The following is a 26,557-nucleotide window of genomic DNA, read 5'->3' as shown; positions in this document are numbered from 1 at the left end:
CGTCCTACCCATCCCTTCTAAAATTTGCCAATATACTATACCATTCTGTCTTTAACATTATTTTCATATTAGCCATATGTGCAAAGCCTCATAGATTATTTAGAAAGGTACACGCACCACTTTCTTAAAGAAAACTTTAAGAAAATCTTTCAAGTCAAATCCATTCACTTTGTATTTTATACATACCCTGATGTGTCCAACTGCCATAATTTGAAAAGGTATACATAAATTGTGCTTAGCAACAAGTGACATTTTAAAGGACCTTTTTTCAAAAAAAGTTTTCATTTGAACAGCCAAGAGTATGTCTGTGCTGTTAAGTCACTTCCCATAATTGAGCTTTTTTCACATAGGTCTGTATTTGTACATAATCTGTATGCCTGTGTTTCATTTTAAATTGATGAATCCTTTAGTATTTTCCCTCATTAACGTATATCAGTTAAAAACGAGACTTAAAGGTCTAGTGTTTAAGATTTAAAAAGCCAAAAGCCAAGGCTTCTATATGCTGTTTCTTTATAAATTATGGTTAAGGATGAATTTAAGATAAAATAAAGATTTTTCTAGTAACTCAAATTAAGCTGTCTGTCATAGGCCGAGGGTGGCTTTACCACCTGAAGCATGAAGCTAATGAGGAAAAAGACACAAGTTCATTCCACATAAAGCTCACCTTCTTTCTAAGCTATGAAGAGAAGGACCCAAAGCTAATACATGTTGCAAACGAAAATAGTGAAATCATACAAATTTATCTCTTTTTTTGCTTTTTAAGAGCCATTAGCACGATCTCCACATAAGTAGGACAAACACGTACTCCACTACACACCTAAATCTACATTTAGAAACAGAATCACAAAAATATCATTTCTAGTCTTCTTGGTCATAAATTTCTCCATACAAAGTTAAACTTTAGACTCTCTGCGATACTGGACAGACCTAGCTTTACAGAAACATTTTATTTAACCTATGATTTTTAAACCTGTTTAACACCAAACATATGTGGTCTTTAATAATTCATCTAAGTTGACTATCTTGCCTTTGTATTTGGGATTTATATAGTTTTTTGGGTAATATTCATTTCTATTTGTTCTATTTGAACAAAAGTTGAAGAAAAATTTTTAATGCCATTGTGGTCCTGACCTCTGATACACGGAAGTGCTGGGAAGTGTGTGCATGGCTTAGTGTATTTGTGGGGAAAAAAAATAAGATTCTAGGATAAAAGAAAACAAATTTTAGAAAAAAGAGAGACATAGAACAAAAACGCAGCCCTCCACTGCCATAGTCTAATTCACCGTGACTTCTAGATAGAATTCTGTAGTCAAGATGAATTAAAAATACATGGTGTAGGGAATCTTCAGCACCTTTTGCTTCTCTATATAACGAAAAATATAAAATAAGAGCAGAAGAAAAGGAGTGAAGCAAAGTGGGTGCGAAAAAAACTTGCAGTAATACAGCCCCCAACTAACATTATCTTGAATCATATTTGACGTTTTATCAGAAATTGAGTGCTTACTGTGCTTTTTACTATCTCTTTCTGTTCAATTCATTAGTTGACAATATGACAATACCTTATTTTTTTCACGAGATGTACCTGAAGATTTAGAGTCAACTCTGAAAGAGAGTTTTATAGAGAGAATGTCGTTCCCCACTCCCCCCAGATAATGGCTTTACTCTACCTTTAGCTGGAGCACCAGGTCCATTCGGTATTTACCAAGAGGGTTGATGTCATTTAGAATCAAAGCAATGATGATATCAATCCCATTAGATTCGTGGGTAGCAATACATGTCTAGAAAACAAAATGTTTACAAAATAACATTGCATTTACCACATAAGAACACTAGAAGCCATGACATAAAGTAACACAATCACCTTGGCTTTCTGACCTTTAAAATATAAAGATTTAACTTTGAGATTAAATCAGGGATCAGTCAAAGGTTTAACTTTGACTTATTCTTTTGCATAGAGTCTGACTATTAACTGATTAGCATTAATTAAATGGCTTTGTATGAAGAACACAGAGAGACTGTGTGAAACAGGTATCTTTAAAAATGAACCATTTTTACAGGATTTCAAAAACAATGGTCAAGTAAAATACTCTGATACATTTAATACGCCTTTCATTAGAGGAATTACTTAATTTAGAATTTTAACATCTGATCTATCCTGGCTAAGAGAATATTCCCATTTATAGGTTTGTAAGTAAACTTTATTGGTACTGATGAAGCATCTTTATTTATCCTCTACTTAATGCGATGTGAGTAACGAGTGATGCTGTTGATGGTCCCTGGCAGCAGACAGGAATATAGGTACCTCCTGACATTTTGAAGACATCCTGTCAATTATGGTGGTTGAGGGAAAAGCTCAGCAGATTCCCTAAACTTAAAGTGATTTATAGAGAGATACGACTTGGGAAAAGTTTATAGAAGATCCTGAGAGATAAGTGTCAGTATTTTGAAGGTTAGGGTCTACTGTGCTAGGACTCCAAATTTAATTCATTTTATACAACTTGAAAATCAGGAACTTGTGGGCTGGAATTTATGGAACTACATCTTACCATGTAGCACCCAGCGTCAAGGGGTTTGAAAAACTGAAACCCAGTGAAATAAATGAGAAAAGAATAAAATCAAGGTAACTCTGAAAGGATTGTTATTTTTCAGAATGGGCTTCATTTCTCCCTTCTAACAAGGAAATTTTTACTCCCCTGACACCAAGGAAAGGTGTTTTCCATTCATCTTTTACATTTTCTGAGTTTCTTCTGATATTAAAATATTTGCTAAACTTATGAGGAATCAATTTGCAGGTCACTTCTGGAATTTGCTAGCAACTTCCTTTCCTTTCACACCTTTTTCAGAGCATACGGTTCATAGTAAGTGTATCTTTAGAGCATGTGGAGTCCATGTTATTTTACTATTAGTTTCTACTTTCAGAGCTTACCTAATTTACTAAATTACTTTCAAAACTCAGTCTCATTTTCTTAAAAGACCAAAAGTGGAGAACATATGTTTTGTGTTATAGATATACATGTTTTTAACCAACACCGCCACCAAATCTCTGTATTTGCATATTTTTCCCTAACTTTAAATCAATAGTTAGGTTTTCCTGTATCATTGCCCTAAGAGAGTGGAAATATAATACAGGGCAAAATCCACAAATTCTTTTACTGTGACACATGTATATTACAGACGGGGAAAGAGTATCCCCATGACAAATTGTTTATATCAGTGATTGTGTTTTTGTTCCATATACCTATGTAGGTACATGTCTGTGTGCGTATATGTCTACACATACATGTCATATAATTTGCAGTAGAAAAGCAAATTTCTTTTCCCCATTTCTTTTCTATTTTAGGCACTGATATTTGGTCTCAATGGCTTCTTTAAAATTTATATCCAGAAATGTTGGTGGTTTGAAAAGTCTTTCAGGGTGGATCTATGCTTGTGATGGCAGCCCCGTAAACACTTGAGTGGATGTGAACAGCCAATTAATAAACCCCAGGGTGGCCCCCCTCCCTTTACTAACCCAAGTGTTCTATCTTGTGCTCCATCTATGTGTCTGCGATATCCAAGAAAATGGAATCAGAGACAAACACTCTGGAAGAGGGAGTGGAAACTTTGCCCTGGAAAATGTAACACAGTCAAAGGCATACCCTGTGTAGACGCAACCACAAGTCCTGAGTTTTAAGAATAGCTCTACAATTTAACAGAGTCATGCACTCTGAGATTCCGGAATATCACTCAAATTTCTGAGTCAGAACCTACTCATCAGAAAAATGGGAACAACATTACCTATTTCATAAGTATACTGCGACTATTGAGGAGGTAACACACACGACCCACTGCAGGGGAACCAAAGAAGCCAAAGCGAGCTGATTCCACAAATCCTGGAAAGAGTCACTAAAGATGAAAACTAACCAACGATGAAGAAACATATTCTACTCTTTCTGATGTCTGATTTTTTTTTTTAACTAGAATGTTTTCATGGGAAATTTTCTTTTATGATGACATTAAATTTAAATACGGCATAGTGTTTGCTGGTCTATAATTCAGTCTGTGTATGTTTTGTTAGGAAAGTAAAACTGTCTGGCAAAGCAAGAAGAAAGAGGTTTTAAATGCACATGAAGCTGGGCTCCTTCACCAATTCGATCCTTCTGCTGACTGGTCCGAATACCAAGTTTATACTGTACAGCACAGGGAACTATATTTGATATCTTGTAGTAACTCAGGGTGAAAAAGAGTATGAAAACGAATATATGCATGTTCACATATGACTGAAGCCTTGTGCTGTACGCCAGAAATTGACACAACAATGTAAACTGACTATACCTCAAAAAAAAAAAAAAAAAGAATACTTTTGCATTCATTTGAGGGGCTGTTCTCATGGTTACCTGATTTTCATGGCACGGGCCCTGGCAGTACTCGGTCAAGCTCTCCAGGGTCTGGTTGACCAGCACTACATTCTTCTCATTGATGTAGAGGCCCAGCAGGCCCAGGCCGCCGGTCGTGCTCCCACAGATGCAGTCCAAAAACTGGAGGGTCTCACAGACAAGGTTGTAATTTGTTTTGTTGTTTTGATTCCTCAAGAAGTTCTAAAGGCAAAAGAAAACATACCAGAAGGGTTAAAAAAAAAATTCACTCTGCTAATTGTTTTCAGTTCTATCTCTGTGTTTTTCTAACTTGAAAGGATCCCCATGGCAATGCAGAACGAAACTGCTCTTTATAAAGAAGCATTCACATTTATTAAATTTCTCCTGGGCTTAAGAAAAAAAAAGATGCATTTTTTTCAAGCGTCTGTATTTATCAGTGTAGTTCATAACAAATGTTTCTCAGTGTCATTATCTTAAAACTATACACAAAGGGCAAGAGCAAGAGGTAACAGGACAAGGAGAAGGGAAAAGGAAACTAGAAAGAAGTTCATTAGGGGAAGAAGCAATCAAGTATTCAACTGAGTGATTCCTTATGATCAGCGCAGCTTCAGTGAATCACGCGACCATCACGGAGGGCAACGGAAGCACCTATTAAAATTTTCAGCTAACATACAACTATAAAGAGGATCACGGCACACTGCCTGCAACAGCCAAAAACTGAAAACCATCACAATACGACTGAGTTAATAAATTACTGTACATCCAAATACTGAAATATGTCACAGCTATAAAAATGAGTTACTTCAATCCATACCGATACAAACATAATCTAGCGATAAGTCATTTAGTAATATGTCTTATTACCGTATTATTATGCAAGTGGAGGAACATTATATTCTGCAGGTGTGTTTTTATAAAGGTTTACATGTATCGATCAATATGCTTATATGTGCATGAAAACTTCTAGAAAGAAACACAACCTGTTAAGAGTAATTTCTTTGGGGGAGTAGAGCTGGTGAAAGGTAAGCAAAGAGGGAAATTTCCATTTTTAAATTTAATTTATTTCTCACTTTTCTTACTTTAATTTCTTATTTATTTATCTGAATTCAGTTCTACCAATTATTCTTTTTTAGTTTGTGTTTGTGATTTATTTCCCAATTTGTTGTCTTGTGGCAAAATACACATAAAATTGACCATCTTAACCATTTTTAAGTGTATGCAGTTCAGTGGTACAAAATATATTCATAATGTTGAGCTACCGTCACCATCTTCCATTTCTAGAATTCTTGTCACCTGGTAAAACTGAACTCATACCTGTTAACAATTTCCATTTTCCACCCCCTAGGCCTTGACACCTACCCTTCTACTTTCTGTCTTCATGATTTTGACTATTCTACGGATCTCATCCAGGCAGAATCATAGTATTTGTCTTTTTGTGACTGACCTTTTTCACTTAGTATTTGTCCCAAGGTTCACACATGTGGTAGCACATGTCAGAATGCCCTTCCTTTTGAAGGCTGAATAATATTCCCTTTTATGTATATACCCCATTTGGTGTATCCATTCATCTGTCAGTGGACACTTGGGCTGCTTCCACATATTAGTTATTGTGAATAATTCTATCATTTATTCTTATTAAAACAAAACTATTTTATAAGTAGCATTTTCCAAATTGTTTGATCCCACATCCCTATCAGTAAAATGTGTGACCACTTACTGTATGTCTTCTTCCCAAATGGACAGACCACACAGGTCAGGGTAAGCACACAGGCCATATCCAGTGTCCTCCCTCTGGAAGTCAAGTCTCTGGCCTTTGCCTGCTCACAGCTCTGCAGTGGTCCCCTCCAAGTTGTGGGGGGGTGGCCCCCAAGTGTCATGGCTGAATTTCTAAGGGTCTCATCTCCTTGGAAGATATTTAATTCAATTCCTATGAATCTACCAACTCTCACCAGTTCAGAACACCTGCACTTCAGATGCTTACTAGAGAACACAGCTTCAAACTCTGCTGTCTCTCTAATACTGATATGTGCTCTTGGAAATGATGTGACCTTTCACGTGGTTTTGCTACAGTGGTGTAAGCAGTGTGTACAAATGATGCCCAAAAAGGGGGGCCAAAATTCCTAGGCACCCCTAAGTTCATCTATTTGACAAAGGAAAATGTACCAAAGAAGATGTAAGACCAGAATTAAATTCTTTATAAAGGTTATCTACCTTCACTGTTGGAAAAAATCCTCTTCTATATTAACTCTGTTTCTAATAAATACATAGAAAGATACTCCGTATCCTCGCTCAAGAAATACAAACTAAGCTGGAAATGAGGAAAGCCCCCAGAGTCTATAAAACTATGAAAGGTACAGATGAGGTAAATGTGACCTTACTCAGCAAATCCCAGAGTCCTAGGATAAGATGAAACCCATCAAGGCCAAAAAGATTTGAGCTGAGGATGCAAAGGACGACACGGTAGCAGCCTGTTTCATGCATAAAGGAATTTTCCTCTTCTTTTTCTTCACTCAGATACCAAAGTTCCTCCCCACTTTAGAAGAGCACTATTGTTTTTATTATCTCTCCAAAACTCCCTCCAAAACTACTTGTCCGTTTTATTTGAATTTAATGACCTCGGATCACAGGCTGGACACTCAGCTTTCCCACAGAGAGAACACATACCTGCAGCTCCCGATTGTGATTCTCACAGAGTAACTGAAGAAACCTCAGGATCGGCTGCATGATGGCAATGGCAGGACTCATGGTCACCTCCTCGGCAGACTTGTCCTCGGCGTTTCCCACCTCGGAGCCTGTGCACATGATGTCTATTTCCGGATCCATCTCTCTTCTGTACACGCAGTATGCTTTGGATGTTGCCGAAGAAGCTTCTGTTAGTTGCCCTTTCATTCCTTCTTTTAAATGTAATGATGAATCTCTTACTGAAAATAAAGCAGTACTCTTAGATGGATGAATTAAACTTCCTTTCGCTAATTAAAAAAGAAGACAACCAGTTACCTCAGAGTCTCTAACAACTGAATTTAAAATCACCTGACAAGAGATGCAACAATTTCCCAAAAAGAACCCGAGGTAGCAACTAAAACTTTAAACTTGCACTGGAATATTAGAAAAAGATCTCAATGCTTAGCCAATATTAGAAGGGCTCCTGTCTTCCTGATATAAAATATGAGTTCTTGAATACAAGAAGGTAGCAAAATTGGGCAAATTTCAAAATGCTAAACTTTATACACTTTATATTTACTATCCTGATGACCTTGTTACTCCAAATACCAAGAATCTTTTGTAGAGTGTAGTGCTGTAATTTCCATTCTTACAGTTTAACTCGCATGAATGGTCAAAAGGTCTGGGGAGTCGTCCTTCAGCATGAATTCCACCATGAAATCAAACATTTTCATGTCACTGGTTGCTCTGCACTGATAATCTCTTCTTTGGGCTCCTACAGAGCTGTTTCAAGGTCAGCCCCGTGATCATAATAATTCAAGGATGGAATTCCGTACGCAGAGGCACAGTTGGGATAATTAGGTAAAGAGAAGCGAGATCCAAGGAGAGTGTCATTCTCTTTTCCCTCATTCTGTTCTCCCAAATACCCAGCCATTTCTTTACCTCTCATTCGTGGGCCAGACGTCATCAGCTCATTGTCATCATCCCGCTTTTTGTTACCTAAGTCTATGGTGTTAACCGTCACTGTTGACCTGATCTCTTTCTGAGCAGCCTTCATTCGGTCATACAGAACTTTGAAGAATTTTTCTGACTTTTTTTGTTCATGCAACTGCTGGTAGAAGGAATACTGCAAGAAAACATATTTTAAGATGTCAATACCTAAGGGGAGAAAAACAGTGTTTTTAATGTTTGAAATAAACATAAGCATTATGGACAAAAGCCCATATTTAATGCGCCGCCCATCATTATTTCATGCACTGACAGCTCTGCCAGTCTCCTGTACCACTTACTGTGTACTAACAAGAGCTTGTCTTGACATAGCACTTCCCACTAAAACCCAACAGAATTTCACATTATTTAATTTATATTTATTGTTTTCAAAATTTACAAGAGCACCGTAAGACATATGCAAGGAGCTCTTCGATTTTTACATTATCATAAAGTCATGTTTTGATTCCACATATATTTATTGTGGGCCTACTATGTGCCAAGCCCCATGTTGGTACCAGGGATAAAACAAACAGAGAAAACAGCTGTAGTCCCTGCCCCCTCATGACATTGTGATTGATCTAGAGCGGAAGACAGCCACTAATCTGATATTCATCCTGCACAAGCGTGAGTCTACAAAGAGTTATTTTTCTCTTTACCTGAATTATAGTATATTTCATTTAGCACACGTTACCATGGCAACCGCACTCGCAGGAACCCACTGATAAATGGGCACTAAGTTCTTCCGGTACTTCATTAGCTACATTGCTTTGCATAGGGTCCAGGACAAGCCCACCATAAAGGGCATAAAATGAATTCTGCTTTAGGGTAAATAATGACGGAGGAAGGATTCAAACCCAAAGTAGGATAAAGCATATCTCAATGAGAGGTGGAACCACTGAACCTTGAGGCTATCTGCCTTAATCACTGTCTGCTTCGTGACTTATGGAAGCATTAAGAAGAGGTAGGAGACAGGAAAGGTGATACATTCTGGAGAAGACAGGGTTTGCACTGGGAGAGGAAACTAAGTTATTAAGGCTAAAACCATGGGATAGACAGAACATAAACAAGAGAAATAAAGTTTAAAAATGAATACAGGTAATTCCAGTAACTGTACTGGAAAAAAAAAGAGTTATATAATCTTGATGAGAGACAACGTGAAGAAAACATCTGAAAAAATAATGATTTCCTGATCAAGTAGAACTGACCATAATTCAATAAATCTAAACAGCCAGTTCTGGGCAGTCTGGCTCCTGCAGATCCGCTTCCCTGAAAGGATGCCTGAAGCCACGATTCACAGGTCCTGGGACTTGCAGGTGAGACTCTAACTGACGTCAGGTCTTGAAATGGACGCCTGTCCTGTAATTTCTGATTTGGGTGATGCATAGTCACAGAGTGCTTTATGAAGTATTAAAGTCAGCTTCATGCCTATGAGGGGGAAACTCTAAGCAGAGGGCTAGCAACAACGCAGGAAAGCCGGCCAAAAAAGCCACAGTAACCATAGCAACCGCCGTCAAACAGTCGAGCTGGTTCTGTTAACTCAGAGGCGAAATGCAGCATTCAGAGACCTCGATGGTCCCACAAGTTAGACTGACGCTTGCACCCTAATATTTCCAACATGATGAGTTAGAAGTAGAAGGGGATTCCTATAGATTAATGAGGAAGTTACAGGAACTTTGTGGTTCTATTAAAGTTTTATAATTTATGTTGTCCCTTGACATATATTATCCATTGATTCTTTCAGCACAACTGTGTGATGAACAGAGAGTGTTCATATTTCCGTTTTATAGAGCAATAAAATAAGGTTTGGTGAATGTAAAGGACTTGCCCAATATTACATAAGTAGTTAGTGGTAGAGCTAGGATTTAAAACTAGATTCTCTGATTCTAGATCACTGAATTTATAAAATAATCCTGTAAACTCAAAATAACAGATTATTTACATAGACTACACCGTTCAAAAACCAAGGTTTGATGGGGGAAGATACAGCTCAGTGGTACAGCGCATGCTTAGCATGCATGAGGTCCTGGGTTCAAGCCCTAGTACCTCCATAAAAAAAAAAATATATATATATATATATACACACACACACACACCTCCCCCCTACACAAACAAAACAAAGAGAACTGCTGCTCCCCAAGAAATAAAAAAAAATCAGATTTCAAGGGAAATAACTGAAAAAAAACCAAGGTTCTACAAAGCTGAACAGTATGATTTTAATAAAGATAAATGGTATGTTTTTATATATGTAAATAATCTCAGCAGGTTGCATCACAATTTCTCTCACAAAAGATGTGGGTTTTGATTAGGAAACTACCTCCAGACCCTTCAGAGCACAAGGGGAAACTTGAAGGATTTTTTTAGGAGCCAAGGGTGATAGATAAACAGATCTGTGTGACGCAGAAGGACTTTCCCCCAAGGGGGAGGCGGGGGAGACTAGAAATGAGAGGGCAGAGAAGAGGGTTAAAGTGGGGGAACCAGAGAGACGGAGGAAGACGAGGGCGTGACGCAGGGGGATCAACCAGTGAAACTTGCCGGGGCAAGGAGGCAGGAGGTCATTTTAGAAAGGAGATGTTCAGAGTGGCTAAGAGCACGGGGTCCAGTCCAAGCTTTATCTCTGACTTGCGGTGTGAGTTTGGGTTTATCTCAGATCTTCTTTGGTTACCGCCCAGGCTGTCGTGAGGATTAACCATGTTAATACACAGAAATCACTAAGAGCAGCACCTGGTATTTAGGAAATATTACCTTCATTACTGCTATTATTAGTGTGTAATTTGAAATTGTAATATAACCACTTCCTCTCTCCCCACCTCAACCAACCTTTAATAAAGTATATTAAACATATAAATAGATTTATGTAGCTAGGAGGGTAGAAATTTAAAAAGGGGTTCAGATTCCTGTCTCAGAATGACACAAGCTGGGCGTCAAGATAATTCAGGAACTAAGAAAGCAAGACAGGAGTGGCCAAAAAGACTGAGAATGTGACCTACCCGCCGCCTCTCCCCCGGGCCCCGCCCAGGGATATTGGCAGAAGTCTTGGGGAGGAGGGTTTCGACCGAAGAAGGACAAGGATTCAAGCTGATCTCAACTAGACCTCCCAGGGCCAGAGCACAGAGCTGACATCTGGGTTACATACACAGTGATGTAGGTAAGAGAGAAACCTGAGTGGGGGAAGGCTGGTAAACGAGATTCTCATCACCCCTCTTAAAAGAAGACTTTCAAAAACAAAAGTCATTGAATGTTATACCGAAAGCATGGTAGGTATAAAGAACATGACACGATCCCTACTTGACAGAAGACGACATTTCACTGGAGAGACAGGATGTTATGTGAACCACAACCACAGCAGCAAAGGCAAAGTGACAAGTGAGTATTAAAGAAACAAGTGTTATGGAAGCTCAGACAAAGGAGTCTTCCCAAAGGCCCCAGCCACATAGGGAAGACTTGTAAATGAAGTAGAATTTGATTTGGACCATTCCCTTGTAGAGCCATTCACTCCTGAACGTTTATTGAACCCCTAGGCTGGGCCAGACATGGTGCCAGACACAAGAGATGCAAAGATGGAAAACACAGACTCTCAGCCTTTGAGGATTCCTAATTTACACTCACAAAGAGGCGCAGTAAAGTGGCAGAAATGCTGCTGAAGACGCCTTCAGGACACAGCAAGAGCACACAGTAACCAGGGGACAATTCTGCCCAGTGGGGCATGGGATCAGAAAAGGCTCCCAAGAGAAGTTCATAAGCTGAGACCTCAAAGAGGAGAAGTGATATGAGAAACGGCACCAGGCATCCGAGCAACTACAGAGAGCCGAGTATGGCTGGTGCGCGCGGGAGAGGATGGAGGAGGGAAGGGATGCACTGAGAAAGGGAAGCTGGGAGGATCTCATGGACTATGGTAGGGAGCTTGCCTTCACAGGCAAAGTGACTGATTTTAAGCAGGAGAATAACATGTGTTTTGGAAAGAGACAAGATGATTTTTTTAGTATTTAATTAGATGTGGCTTCTACTTGCCATGAATCGAGAACATGAATGCCGGAATTTCCAATTAGTTGTAAGCACAGTTTCCTTCCTGATCAAGGCAAACCTGGAAATATCAGGTTAGCGAGCAGCGGGGCTAGGAGGATGGTGCCTGATTCCTTGGAACACTTCCCAGCTCTTGGGATCACACAGCCAGCTCTGCCTTTGGGTGTGGGGCAGCTGGGCAGGACTTGCCAAGTGAAACGTGTGCCTCCTGGGAACAGTGGTCTGATCCTGCAGGCAGGTGAGCACGTCGCTCACTGGAGGGGAGCACTGAACAGGTGAATGATGACTTTCAACTCACCCCTTCCTGAGCCGAATGAGCAAACAGAACGACAAAAGAAGAGACGGTCCTTTTCTCCCCACACCAGTGAAAGCTACACCTACTCAGAGCACCCGGTTAACGAGCACTGGGAGATTTGCGGCAGCAAGAGAAGGTACTGTACTAAGCTTCTAAAAAGTGACTGGGAGGGGATGTGTGAGATGGGTGATGAAGGTTACTGAAAGCTGTTTGAATGCCAGATGCTGTGTGAGAAGTTTATTTATATATATTACCTCACTTAACTAATGCATTTAATTCTTTTTCTTTTACATTTAATTCTTAAGATGAGTCAAAATGTTGTTCCAATCTGCCAAAAGTCAGCCTAAAATTTCCCTAAGCGAACCCAGAATTTCTGGTATAATGTTAGAAAGGATGCTTCTAAGGAACGTTCTGCTTCGCTGAAGAATTTGTGAAGCCCTGGAGTTTCTACAGCAAATCAAATAAATTTATAAGGAAAATGTGATACAAGGCTGCCTTTTTTGGGGGGGGTGGGGATGGTCATGAGAAGCTAAAAGAAAACACATTCACTTTCCGTGGGCTTCTATGATGAATAAATAAGAAATACAAAATCACAAAATGTAGCAAATGGTCATGATGGCAAGCAGGTACCTGAGTTTGTGTATTTCCTCCTTCCAACAAGGCAATGCCAAGCAAAATGCCTTCTGAAAAAATTCTGTCGTTTTTGGTGTTCACTATAACATCAATGACAAGTTCAGATGCACCTTCTTTATCCAGTAGACACTGAATATCCGACATGGATATCCCCATCTTATCTGAATCTTGCCCAGAAAAGCTCCCTGCGATTAGGAAAAGTACATAAATAAAACTGTCGAAAGGCAAAATTAATCCTAACGTTCAAATCTGTTGTTCTACGAACTTAAAACTGTACATAGGTTTTTAATAGTGCCTTTTATTTTTCCAGTTTGGCTGAGATATAATTGATATAATAATCTAACACCATGTAAGTTTAAGGTGTGCACTGTAACGATTTGATACACGCGTATACGGCAAAATGATCAGTACAATTAGTTAACGTTCGTCATCTCATAAAGTTAATTTACCTTCCTTGCGATGAGAATTTTTAGGACCTATTCTCTTAGCAGCTTTCAAATATGCAACACAGTATTGTTAACTACAGTCATCATTTGCATATCACATCCCTAGGATTTACTTATTTTATAACTGGAAGTTTATTCCTTTTGAGCATTTTCACTTGATTTCCCTACTCCCCACTCCCTGCCTCTGGCAACCACAAATCTGTTGTTTCTGTGAGTTTGGTGTTTTTGGATTCCATACATAAGTGAGAGCATATGGTAGTTTTCTCTCTCTTTCTGACTTATGTCACTTAACATAATGCTCTCCAAGTCCATCCTAGGGGTTGCAAATGGCAGAATTTTCTTCTTTTTGCTATGGCTGATAGCAGTGCTTCTTAAATGAATTGTTCTTATTTGTTCTACTTTAAGTAAAACACTACAGTAACACCAGCATGCAGAGATGTTATAACAATTCAAAAATGAGGGAAAAAGGGTAAGTCTTGCCTCCCCCTTGTGCAGATTTGCAGTAGGTTCCGGAGAGGTGTCCGTTCACACACGCTCCATAGTCACCTTTAAAGTATCGATTCAGGAGTATCTTTCTTAACGTGTTACCCTAATAAAAAGGATAAGAAAATTGTTAGTTACTGCCTTCTTTTTCTAGTATGAGGGAAAAAAATCTATACATTAAAGTGCCACTTATAATGCATTTCATCAATGATGTTGAGACAAGGAAAAATCAATTTTACACTGCACAATATTTTCTGAGGCAAAAATCTGCAAATATTTTCCCCCAAATTACAATAATTTTGCTTCGCCCAGAAATAAAGAATAAAATATAGCATTTTCAATAGAACCTACTAGGAAAATCACAAGCACTATAAATTTAAAATTGCTTCAAAAGCTGAGGGTCCCAGTGTTGGTAAGAATACTCATGGTGCCTAAAGAAAACAGAGATTAATAAATATGCTAAGAACTGGAAAGTAAAAACCTTAGTTAGAAGAGATCAATAAAAAGAACTAGACAAGTGCAAGATATACAGCAGGTGCTCAAAAAATTAAGCTTGATCAGACAGAGAGAATTATATTTAAACTCCAAGAGCTTTATTCAGAAGACTGTGGGCAAAAGATAGAGTATAAAACTGTAATTCAAAAGTCCCTCAGTCTTCAATTTTGTTTTGATTCAAAGACACTTTTTAAACTATGTACTTTGCAATATAATCACTTGCATGTACATAAGAAATACAATTCCAAGCCTTCCATCTTATTCATTATACTTTAATAGACAAGAGTCATTTTTAAAGTATTATTTAAAGACCATTTGTTTAAAGTATTTAAATTAACACCACAACTACCAAGGTAAGGAAACTATGGCCCAAGAGTTTATGTCATTGGCTGCAGATCACGCAGCTAAGAGGTGGCAGAGTAAGACCTGAGCTCAACCCTTGATGGCAGAATCCAGCCATTCCCAGCACACTCCCTTCCAAGCTGTGACAGGTGGCTCTAGTCGCTCCTCCTCTCTCTCATGCCTTGGTTGTCTTTGTTTCTCAAGCCCGTCAGGTTTTTGTCCTCAGTTCTCCTCTCCTCAGCTTCCCTCTCCCCGTCAGCAGTTCCTGCTGACCCTCGCTTGCACAGCCACCTCTGCAGGTCTGACAGCCAGATGTGTTTCCTGCGGCCTCGGCCTCGGCCTCCTAAGCCTCTCATCCTGTTCCCTCTTACATTTCCTTATCTGCATCCGGAGATTCTACTGGCATCTCAAACTCTATTTTTCACAACGGGATATTCCTTCTCTCTTAAACCTGTTTTCCCCTCAAATGGAAGAAAGTCAGTTTATTTCAAGGAATCACATCATTCTGGTCTTTTAGGCTCCAAACTTCAGGGGTCATCTATTACCACCCTCCAACTTGACAAGGACTGTAAAATCCCACCTACTCTACTTTTTCAGCTGTAGCTTCCAACAGTGTCCTCACACATTATATTTCACCTGAACTGAATGATGTGATGATTCCCAACCACAGTTTTCTACATCCTTCTCTTTGCTTACATCATATTCTCTGCCTGAAAAGCTCTCCTTCCATCTCACTTATGGACACGTCCTATCTTCCTTCTTCATCCTGCAAATATTCATTAGGTATCAACTCTGTTTTGGGCACGATCCTAAGAGAATAAAATACAATCTTCTCCTCAAAGAATTTATAATAAAGTCATTTTCACAATAGAGACATATACTAGACCCATGGAAGCACAAAACGGGAAACACCCAATTTAGAAGGGGTCTTACATGGCAAACCTCTCCTACCAACCCATGCGACCATCACAGCAAAGCTGTCTCATGCACAAACAATGTAAAAACACAGAGACTGGCTGAATGGTTACAAAAACAAGACCCATATGTACACTGTCTACAAGAGACCCACTTCAGAGCCAGAGACACATGCAGGCTGAAAGTAAGGGGATGGAAAAAGATATTCCATGCAAACAGAAACCAAAAGAAAGCTGGAGTAGCAATACATATATCAGACAATAGGTTTTAAAATAAAGACTGTTACAAGAGACAAAGAAGGACACTACACAGTGCTCAAGGGATCAATCCAAGAAGAGGATATAGCAATTGTAAATATATATGCACCCAACATAGGAGCTCCTCAATATATAAGGCAATAGTTAACAGACATAAAAGGAAAAATCGACAATAACACAACAATAGTGGGGGACCTTAACACCCCACTTACATCAATGGACAGATCATCCAGACAGAAAATCAATAAGGAAATACAGTATAAAAACAAATATGTCTGAAATGTCACAATGCCCAGAATTTAGACACTCACAGCCTTATAGAGATTTTTATTTATTGACTCTTAAATGTTTTAGAACACAGACATTTATTATTGCTTCCTATTCCATATTTTCTTCCTCTAAGGCTTTTTCATAGAGGGGCGTTGTGGGTAAAGGTGATGACTCGTCTTGGAAGAAACAGTGAAGTGTGAGAGCTTATTTTCCCAATGAAAAGAACTCTACTCCGCCTATAACCAAAGTGGGGCACTTAGAGAAGACGTAAGAAATGACAAGTCCTGTTGACTTGAATACATTTCATCTGGCCAAAGAACGATCCTTCCAAAAGGGGAGGGACAACAAAACAAGACATATCTTTGGAGTCAAATGAGGTTTTACCGTGTATCTCATGACAGCAGAAGGAGAAGCTATAAGAGACCTTTTTAGACCCATAAATTACGAGGTTGAAGCTGTAAGTCAGGGAGAAAGAGGCGAGGACACATTAACTGAAGTACTAAATTTCTTTAGACGGTATCTCAGTTTGTTGTACTAAGCATGGTTCTCACTTCTACAGACCAATGTATCGCTTCCCACTCTAACCCTGGAAGATACAGTTGGCCCAGCTGTAATGAGTAAAACTGACAAATATGAAAACACAGGACTATGCTTCTCAAAATTGCACAAATCAGTGTCGCTGTCCAGAAGAGAACCTGTTCTGAGGAGAGCCCAGTTCCATGTGAACAAGTTCCCTTTTTATTTAAGAGCCTTCTGATCGCACTACGCCAGGAACTCAACCAAGAGACAAAAACCAAAAAATTAAAAAAAAAAAAAAAAAAAACGAAGAAAACCAAAAAAAAAAATAGTTTAAAGGAGAACTTGAAAGCTACCTTTTACCCTTTGTTTTAAAAACGCCCTTTATATTGCTAGAAAAATAAAGCTGCTCAAAAGCAATCACAGAGTAGAAGTGTTTCACATCAAATTAAAATAAGCATCTGATATGTCATCATTTCTAAAGTCTCTTCAGGCAGATAAAATGAAGCCACAGGTGCTGACCAGATTCATGAACATCAAAATCCAATGAGCAACAGTCTTCTTATCCAAGTCCAGCCTAGTGAGTTACAAGCATGTATTTTCTAACCATGTGATATTCCAGATGCCACAGAAAGGGGGCAGGGGCTCCCTGTACCTCTGTTCTTAACCCTGGAGCCACACCGCCTGCGTTCCAACTCCCTCTATGCCACATACTATGAGATCTTAAGCAAGTTACTTCACTACCTTGTGTCTCAGTCCCACAATTGTCAAGTGGAAGAGTGGTAACACTTACCTTCATGGGGTTTCAAGGATGATTAAATGGGTAAAAATATGTAAAGTATTTAGAGCAGTCCCTGGCACATAATAAGTGCTAAACAAGTTGTGAACAGCTGATGCTGTTGGTGCCAGTGTTAATATTATTCCCATTCACAGAACAGTTCACAATTCACAAGGTGATTCTGTACATACTTTCTCACTGTATACCAAACCATCCCACGTACAAAGAAAATGGTAAAAAATAATCAATGATAAACTGCCTGAAAATCCTCATTTGTCCACTATCCATCAGTCCTTGGAATTATATACTGGTGAGCTAATCTGCACATACTTAATTATATAAAATGGACCTTCCAACTTCAACTAAAGTGGAAAAAATTCTACTTTGTCTCAAACTCCATAGTTTTCAAAAAAGGCTAGCTTTGGTGCTAACCGAGAATAAAGAGTAGGTACAGATGGGACAGGATTCTTTCTGGTTGTCTCAATCATCCTCATCTAAGACTGGAAAACTTCAGATATTGCTACATCGCAAGTTCAGAAGAACTGATTTATGTTCTTGTTGTCATACATGATTTGTGTATCCATGGTGTCAAATGCTGAGTTTTGACTTGAGGGATGGGAGGTCAGTACTGTGTCCCAGTCAGTCTTGGAGCATTCTTGGTGGCCTGCACTATCTGTGATGGGTTACACTGGTGATGCAAGTCATTTCCGCAAATTCCTTCAACTCAAATAAAGTAATTGTAGAGCCACTGTCAGAAAGTCTGGTGCCAAGGTTATAAATAATGGCCTCAGAGTTCTAATTGCCGTGGCAGAAATTTGGGAAAGGACTAAAAACACATTTTGAAAAGAATTCTACAACAATTGAGAAGCTCAACTTCTGTGCTCGCTCTTCAATTCCAAAATGCATTCCTGACTGGGCTTCCCACGGAAGGTGTCTTTGTTGAATAAGGCCAAGTAGCAAGCAATGTCCTTTCCAGTCTTTCAATATCAGAGTCAATTCCAGGCCACAAGACACAGTTTTAGCCAATGTCTTCATGTGAACACATCCCAGATGTGCTAAATGTAATGCAGCCAACATAACTAGCAACCACCTTCTGAAATTACAACAAAACATCTCCATAAAAAGACATCTTTTGTGGCCAGGGAAGTCACGCTGACAGTTTGTGAAAATCTGAGAGGACTGGTTTTTCCTGGCCACTTCCTGTTGCATCAATGCCAATGTATCAAAAATTAGGAGGCTCAGAAATGATTCCCTTTCACGGATAGAAAGGATGACAAAAAAATGTGTTCATCTTAGAAAGGACTAAAGATTTTCTGATTTTCGAGAAAGTACAACACTGTTTGCCTTAACAGGATTTAACAGCAGTAGGAGTGAAGAGTTCAAGGATGTGCTGTTTGAGGTACTGATCCCACACTTGTTGCTTTTCCCTTGGAAAAACTGTAAACTAAAGTAATATTTTTCCACTGTGGGCAATATCATCAAAACATCATCAAAATATGTCACCACAACCAGAAACCTAGAAAACAAAGCCTTCAGCTAGAAATTCAAAAGGTAATGAAACTTGCAAACTAAAAATGCTTCATTTAGGGTTTTCCCTCCAAGGCTAATGACTAGCTGCTGATCAGCTTGGATCAGATCTCGAAGGAGGTGACGGCAAGTATCTGTAGTCTCCACCTAGTCTCATTTTAACATTAAACTCAGTATTTGTCTAACTGCTGTTCTTCTAACCTTTTTGTTTAATGATAGCCTGTCTAAGTAGGTATTTCTCCTCATTTGAATTCCCGGCGGTAAAAAGGTATATTTCTAATTTCAAATAATCATTGCAACAGCTACATCCTAATGGAATTAGATTAGGTCCATCATTATAATCAACTGCATCTTCAAGGAACTCCTCTGGGAATGTATGGCCAATCTCCTATAATCTAACTGTCTAATGGTTTGAATTTCTTGGTCATAGACTCTGAGGGATATAAGTCAGTACTTTCCCTGATAATTTTCCCTGCTTTCTTAAGATAAGAAACATAAACTTCAATAGGAGTAGTTATATACATTCACAAGATGCTCTTCATCAACACAATGACACAATCATTGTAATCTTGACAAGTATACAGAGGTCTCAATAATTCTCATAAAGGCGCTCATGTGGGGAAAAAAAAGACTGGAAAATTTTAAAACTAATTATTCATACACCACAATGACAATCTACTTCCATATTTTTTCTTCCCTTGTTTGATTCATTGTAAAGACATACTCTATTTCTACCATGTGTCAGGAACTAGGAAAGGGGGTGCAAAAAGCAATTCTCCAGCATATGCTAAAAGAATTTTCAAGTATGTAGAGCTGAGACATATGGCAGTGTTTTTCAGTATAAATAATCCTCACCAAGCCATCTGATTCCATTTGTGAAATTTAAACATTTAAACAGTAAACGATGATATTTAAACATGTGATGATGATGCTGGAGATTAGAGGGACTTCAGTCATCACTCTGGGTTTATTAAGGACCCTAGACCTCTAGATAAACAGGGTTGCTGGGAAGGCTTTTATTAGGGGATGAGTCTATGCCCCACAACTAGTGAGGAGTAAAGGAAACCACTTTCTTTGGGGTATTATAAAAGCCTCTCAGTCTTTGTTTCCAAGAAGCATAGTGACTGACATGAAACTCAACAGACTCGTACACCTCACCCATTTTAGTACAGGGTCTGCTTAAATTCAGAGGCTAAGAACTTATGCAACCCTTCACCCCTAGTACTGGAGAATGGATTTTTCTGCTTGTAATTGTTTGCTTTTCTGAGTAAGTTAGCCTTTATCTCATCTTTAGAACAATAAAGAGTTGAGAGATTAAATAAGCAAGAGATAAGCAGAGAAGTCTTAGATACCATTTCCCTGCTGAAGCAGAACTACTGGACTTGCATGTCATAAATCACTACCTCATAAAACTACACTCAAATGAGTGCACTCAACCACTGAGGTTAAGCCCGTAATCCCCTGGCATATAGTAAAGAGACCTACCAGATTACTACTTGCCACTGAGAAAATGGAATCAATCTGCCGCCAACGCAAGCATGTGTGCTCACACCAAAGGCTGGGAAAAACGGAATTTCAAATGGTAATTTGAAAGTCTTCTGCAAAGACTTTGTGTACCTGAGGGACGGGATGGTGAAGAATACATCAACAGAGGTTCAGCTGATGGGCGGTCTCAGGGAACACAAGAGGACAAAGCAAGAGGGGGAGGGGATGGAAATAAAAGAGAGAATGGACCTTGATTCGAACAATAATGTGAAGCACAATGGGAGAGTCTCCCTCCTGGACGATGGGGAGACTGATGTCTGCTTTAGCTCCTCAAGTGCTGTGATTCTTCTCATATTTCCACAATCATTTAGTAAAGGTTGATACATAGGGACAGCTGCACAAGATGGTATAACAAGGGGTAAGGAACAATTCATAAAGAGACGTGAGACCAGCACGCTCCAGCCCTAGATTTCCCTTCTGCTTCCATGGAGTTTACATTCTTAGTGCAGCTGGTGAGCTCCAAGCTCTGATCTACTATGTACAACCAAGAGGGTGCTGGCCCACAGGGCCGTGAGAGGAACACAGGACTTGGAAGAGCTGTCAAGGGAACAACATGGTAGAAGCCCATCTCCTCACAGAGCAAGAAATCTCATCTCTTTTCCCTCAAATACTAGAAACTATCCTTAAAAGGGAGGAAGAAAACTAGCACTCACATTACTTATCAATCAATGCAGATATTTTAACAAAATCAGTATGAAGACAAATTTTAGTAAGATCAGACTATGTCTAGAAGTTCCTCCGATAAGAGAGAAGCATTTATAGAGTCAATGGAGTCCAGGAAAGCTCTGCATAGCCCAACTTGAGAATTAAATGAGATAATATCCATCTACACATAGTTTAGCACACAATAATGCAATTTATGAAGGTGCTCAGCACTGGGAAGCTGTGTGCTTAGTGAAAATGATAATGTGTTGGAGACCAGTGTAATTGGTGTGGGATCTGAGTTCTGCCACTGGCTTCGTGAGCTCAAGAATTTTATTTAGCTGCCTTCAGACTCATTTTCCCCATCTTTGGAAGGCAGCTATGCTCACCACTACACCTATGACCAGCACTAGTTTCCCCATCTATGGGTAATAATGTCCATACTGCAGGGCTACTTTAAGAATTTGAAGTTGTATATGGAAAGCTTTATGTTCTTAGCCCATAATGAGTACTAAATAAATAGTTGTAATATTTTGTTTAATGTTTAAAAAACCAAGCTTCAGTCTAAGGAAGACTTACACAACTGGCACCTACAGGAAACTGCAATGTCCAGTGCCACAGGGATACCCACTGCTTTAACTGCTGCCATAAATATCCGGCCCCAACCTTCTACAAATTTTTAAGAGAAGGTGGATGAAAAGCAGCATTCACTTTGTAGAAAATCACTTTGAAGCCAACTTGATCAATCTGTTATGGTTTCACAAAAATAACAGACACAGATGCAGAAGTTTCAACCATCCCTAGTGTGTGTGCAATGCAGAACTCTCCAGAAGCTAATTCAGATCAACTTCTCTTAAAGTAGTAGTAAGTAAGAAGACCAATGGTCCAATTCTATCATAAAAGAGCAATTTTTCTTCCTAATATTTGTTTTAAACAAGAAATGTAAAAAAAATTAAGTACATTTATAACATCATCACACGATGTTCATTAGGAAAGACTGAGCTTCCGAACTAGGCTCCCCATATACACTTGGTGCCCTTCTCTTTCATTCTCTGATATTCAGAGGGTTGTGAGACAACAGAGGACTATAAATGAGTAGATGTAAATATATAAAAATGTAGAGGGGGAGGGTACAGCTCAGTGGTAGAGCTCATGCTTAGCATGCATGAGACCCTGGGTTCAATCCCCAGTACCTCAATTTAAAAAATTAAAAATGCTTATAAACCAATGAGAAAAGAAAATCTGGTAAAAAAATAGACAAAAGAGATGAGCTAGCATTTCATATAAGAAACACATATGGCCAATAAACATGGAAAAAAGCTCACCTTTGTTAGTGATTAGGGAGTATGAATTGTGGGGTGAGGGGAATATGAATTAAGACTACAGTAAGACACCATTTTACACCCACTAGATTGGCAAAAATAAAGAAGTCTGACAAAATAAGTGCTGGAGAAGATGTGGATGAACTGTGGGAATGGAAATTGGTACAATTACTTTAGAAAACATACGCTCTTACTCAGCAATTCCATTCCCAGGGGAACATGTGCTCTAGGACGCACACAGTACCACATCCTAGACTTTCATATTAGCCTTGATAGCAAAACAAACAAGCAAAAAATAAACCAAAACACTGGAATCAATCCAAATACACACTGACAGAAAAATGGATCAGCAATTTTGTCGTACATTCCCAGAGTGGAATAATATACAGTGGTGAATATGAGACATACAACAACCATGATGAGTCTTAGAAAAACGATGCTGAGAGAAAAAAAAAAATCAAGTCCTAGAAGATATATAGTGTGGTATTAAAAATGACAGCATCTTTAGGATTTTCTACGTATAGTATCATGCCATCTGCAAACAGTGACAGTTTTACTTCTGCTTTTCCAATTTGGATTCCTTTTATTTCTTTATTTCTTTTTCTTCTCTGATTGCTGTGGCTAGGACTTCCAAAACTATGTTGAATAAAAGTGGTTTATACTGTGTAGCACAGGGAACTATATTCAATATCTTATAGTAACCTATAATGGAAAAGAATATGAAAAGGAATATATATATGTATATGTAAGACTGAACCATTATGCTGTACACCAGAAATTGACACATTGTAAACTGACTATACTTCAATAATAAAAAATAAATAAATAAGTAAATAAATTAAAAAAAAAAAAGAGGTATCAATTGCCTCTGGAAGGGGAGGCCAGGACACACAGTTAGACACAAGCTATTGTTCAGTTGGCTGGGGGATTCCTGGATCTTCATCATATTATTCTGCTGTATAATTTAAAATAATGGTGTACATATTATTTCATATAAATTCAATATTATATTAAAAGAAAATACTCAAGAAATATTAAACATCATGATGGTTCCTTCCTGCATATCCTGTTCTGTTGCTTTGGGAAGAACCAAGTCCACAGCATGGCTTAGGTAAGGGCTCATGATTCAACACCTACAAATTCTGAACCACATTCATCATTGTTCTCTGAACCAACCTACATCTTCCTCCTGCCACACAAGCCTTTCAGTGTCTCATCATGTTCTCTTCTTCCTCAAGATATTAGCAGATGATGTTCCCTCTTACCAGCCATGCTTTCCACACCCCTCCTCCCCAAGTACTCCTAACCTTGCTTGGTTAACTCCTACTCAACCTTTAGGTCTGAGCTCAACTGTATCAGACTCATCCTCGCTAGCCTTTACCAAGCTACTTCTCATTCAGTCCTCTCATAACACCGTGAACTTCATCCAGCACGTGTTTTAGCTTTACAGTTATTTATGTCAACCTGTAAATGGTTTCTATCTCCCTCTGCTAGATGATAAGCAACACAATGACAGAGACCACGCCTTTTTTTTTTTTTTCCTTTTCGGTTGACCATCAACTCCAACACCTAGTGCAAAACTTGGCACACTAAGAACTCAATAAATACTTTTGAATGAATGTATAAACCAATAATTCTGAATGAGAGATCACTGCATTTACTGAAAAATATTGGTACTGAGTGCCATCTATTTAAGGACTACAGTATATGTTGTTTATCATGTCTTATAACTTTGGCAGATATTTGAGATATATTTAATGTTACCTGCATATTAAATATTTTTAGTACACAGACTCATTAACTATGGTTCTATGGCTGAAAGAGGAAAGGTATGTTGGAATCCAACAAGCAGAACGTTAGAATACTAAAAGATGAACAATTCTAACACTCAGTATGAAAAATTGGAAGCTAAAATATGACTCAATGACTGTGATTTGGCCTAATGCAGGAGAATACAGTAATATGCCAAAAGTCCAGCCCGAGTTCTTCCCTTGTTACAATACGTTTAATGAAATGGGATTTTCGTATTTTATTGAAAAATACAGATACCACCTTAATCCTGTCATCACTTGAAATCCACATCATTGCAAGGATCTGATTTAACAACATGATTCCTAATATTATGTAAATGTGTCATTTTATAAAGATACAAAGTTACTATTTTCTTTTAAAAGTATTATGTTTGGAAGTGCCATAAATTACAACAAAAGATAAAATTCAAAATAATTCTATTTTATTTCACTTTCCCCTCATCAAATGAACATTTTTTTTCTTTGGTGTTTGTTGTTATGACAATAAAAAATTATGTAGGTCGAATTTTGATGACTTCTTGCATCAAACTGTCCATAAGATCATATGGTTTGCCTACTTTAATATAAGCAATTATCTGCTTATACCTCCCAACTGTGTTCTATATGTTAACCATAATTTTCGAAGAATTGCACAGCGAAAAACTACGAGACAATGATTTAGAACTAGTGGCAACTAGGAATTCGATAAATATTCAACATTTCAAACTACTAATACAGTTATTACCAAAAGAAAACAAAGTCTCAATTTGAACAAATTAAAGATGCCCGAGCTGATTAAAAGACAAAGTGTCAAACGCCTGCCTTAGGAAGAGGCTTTTCCAGAAAGTCTCTGACTAGGCTTACTACAGTCTCTCGAATGCTATTTTGAACGTCATTTTGGTTCCCTTTGGCACACACCACGGCAGATAATTCACTACTGTATATATCCTCAACTGTAACTGGGATCCAGGGCACTGAGAAAGTAACACTTCGTGTCTAATAACATGCAAAGCACGTTGACTGTTATGGAAGCGTGGCTGCTTGACAGAGCGGGGGTGCAAGGGGTCTGCACTATAAACGTGGACTGTCACAGACTTGTGAACCACCTGCTTAGTTAGCTTCTGAAAGAAACAAAACAAAACATTCTCAGGCTGAAAAGAAAACACAAGCTTCCAAAAATTTGACTTGACGTAATCCAGCTATTTTCAATGTGTAAATTAACCAGGGACAGGGAAAAGAGGAATTTGGGTGAACTAGAGGCTGGTAATTTCAGACTCCCAAACTCGGAAATAATAAGTCAGTAACTATCTCTCTCCTCTTTTTCTGTGTGCGTGTGCATGAGTGTGTGGAATACGTCATTTTTACACACCTGGATATTTATGTTTGTAAAAGGTATTTATCAAGTCTTTGAGGTATTAAAAGGCCTGTTTTCCCCTGTGAGTACTGGTAGTAAAGGTAACTGAGTTGCCTCTTAAAAAAAGAGTGCACAAGTGTATCTCCTGTCATTATTTCAATGATTCCAACACACACATTTGTCCCCCACATCTAACATTCCTGAATGACAGGTTATTCTAAAATGCTATATCACAGCTCAATTGGCCGCATTCTTTTCCTTTCCAGCGATACAACTGATAGCATACTACAGCTGACTGATGTATTACATTGAATGAAAAAATAAGAATGTCCTTTAATCTGGCTTTGGAACTCAACTAAGCTTCTAGTACGTGGCATCTGGCATCACTGTCACACCGATTTTGCAGTTCATATAGAGGATGATGAAATTATATCAGAGATTTGGGGATTTAATCTTATGATCAAACATTTGTCTTTAGTGCTTCCCCTTTTCCACTGCTGCATATTCTATATAATAATTCAATCCACCACCATCTTAAGTTTTGATGAATGCTCTGAATTGGGTCTACATTAAAATTTGTGAACAAAATAACAATACTGATAGAGATGAGGTATATTTGCCTAAAAATCAAGAGCAATGGAAAAGTAAATAAGAAAGATGCATTTAACTAACTTATGAAGCATGGGCAATATTACATTGCTCTCCTTTAAAAAAAATCACCCCTAGATACGACTTCACACCCATTATGATGGCTAAAATGAAGAAACAGACGATAACAAGCCTGTAAATGCAGGAAAACTGGGATTCTCACACGTCGCTGACCATAAGAAAATGGCACAACTACTTTGGAAAACTGTTTTGCAGTGCCTAAAAATTAAACACAGAGTTTTCTTATGGCCCCAAATTTCACTCCTAGGGATG

General features: G+C 38.5%; 1 protein-coding gene across 1 annotated transcript in view; it reads right to left on the bottom strand.

Moving 5' to 3' along the window:
- Nucleotides 1-26,557, bottom strand: part of ITPR2 (inositol 1,4,5-trisphosphate receptor type 2) — a 417,643-nt gene that overhangs the window by 132,083 nt on the left and 259,003 nt on the right. The window contains exons 38-43 of the mRNA XM_032472913.1: nucleotides 13,881-13,989; nucleotides 12,952-13,139; nucleotides 7,959-8,142; nucleotides 7,020-7,276; nucleotides 4,377-4,577; nucleotides 1,668-1,778 (exon numbers count right to left, since the gene is read on the bottom strand). Of these exons, the coding sequence (XP_032328804.1) occupies nucleotides 1,668-1,778; nucleotides 4,377-4,577; nucleotides 7,020-7,276; nucleotides 7,959-8,142; nucleotides 12,952-13,139; nucleotides 13,881-13,989 (1,050 nt within the window). The remainder of the gene's footprint in view (nucleotides 1-1,667; nucleotides 1,779-4,376; nucleotides 4,578-7,019; nucleotides 7,277-7,958; nucleotides 8,143-12,951; nucleotides 13,140-13,880; nucleotides 13,990-26,557) is intronic.

The sequence above is a fragment of the Camelus ferus genome, chromosome 34 (assembly GCF_009834535.1).
Source record: "Camelus ferus isolate YT-003-E chromosome 34, BCGSAC_Cfer_1.0, whole genome shotgun sequence".
Taxonomy (NCBI): domain Eukaryota; kingdom Metazoa; phylum Chordata; class Mammalia; order Artiodactyla; family Camelidae; genus Camelus; species Camelus ferus.
This window is presented reverse-complemented; position numbering and strand designations above follow the sequence as displayed.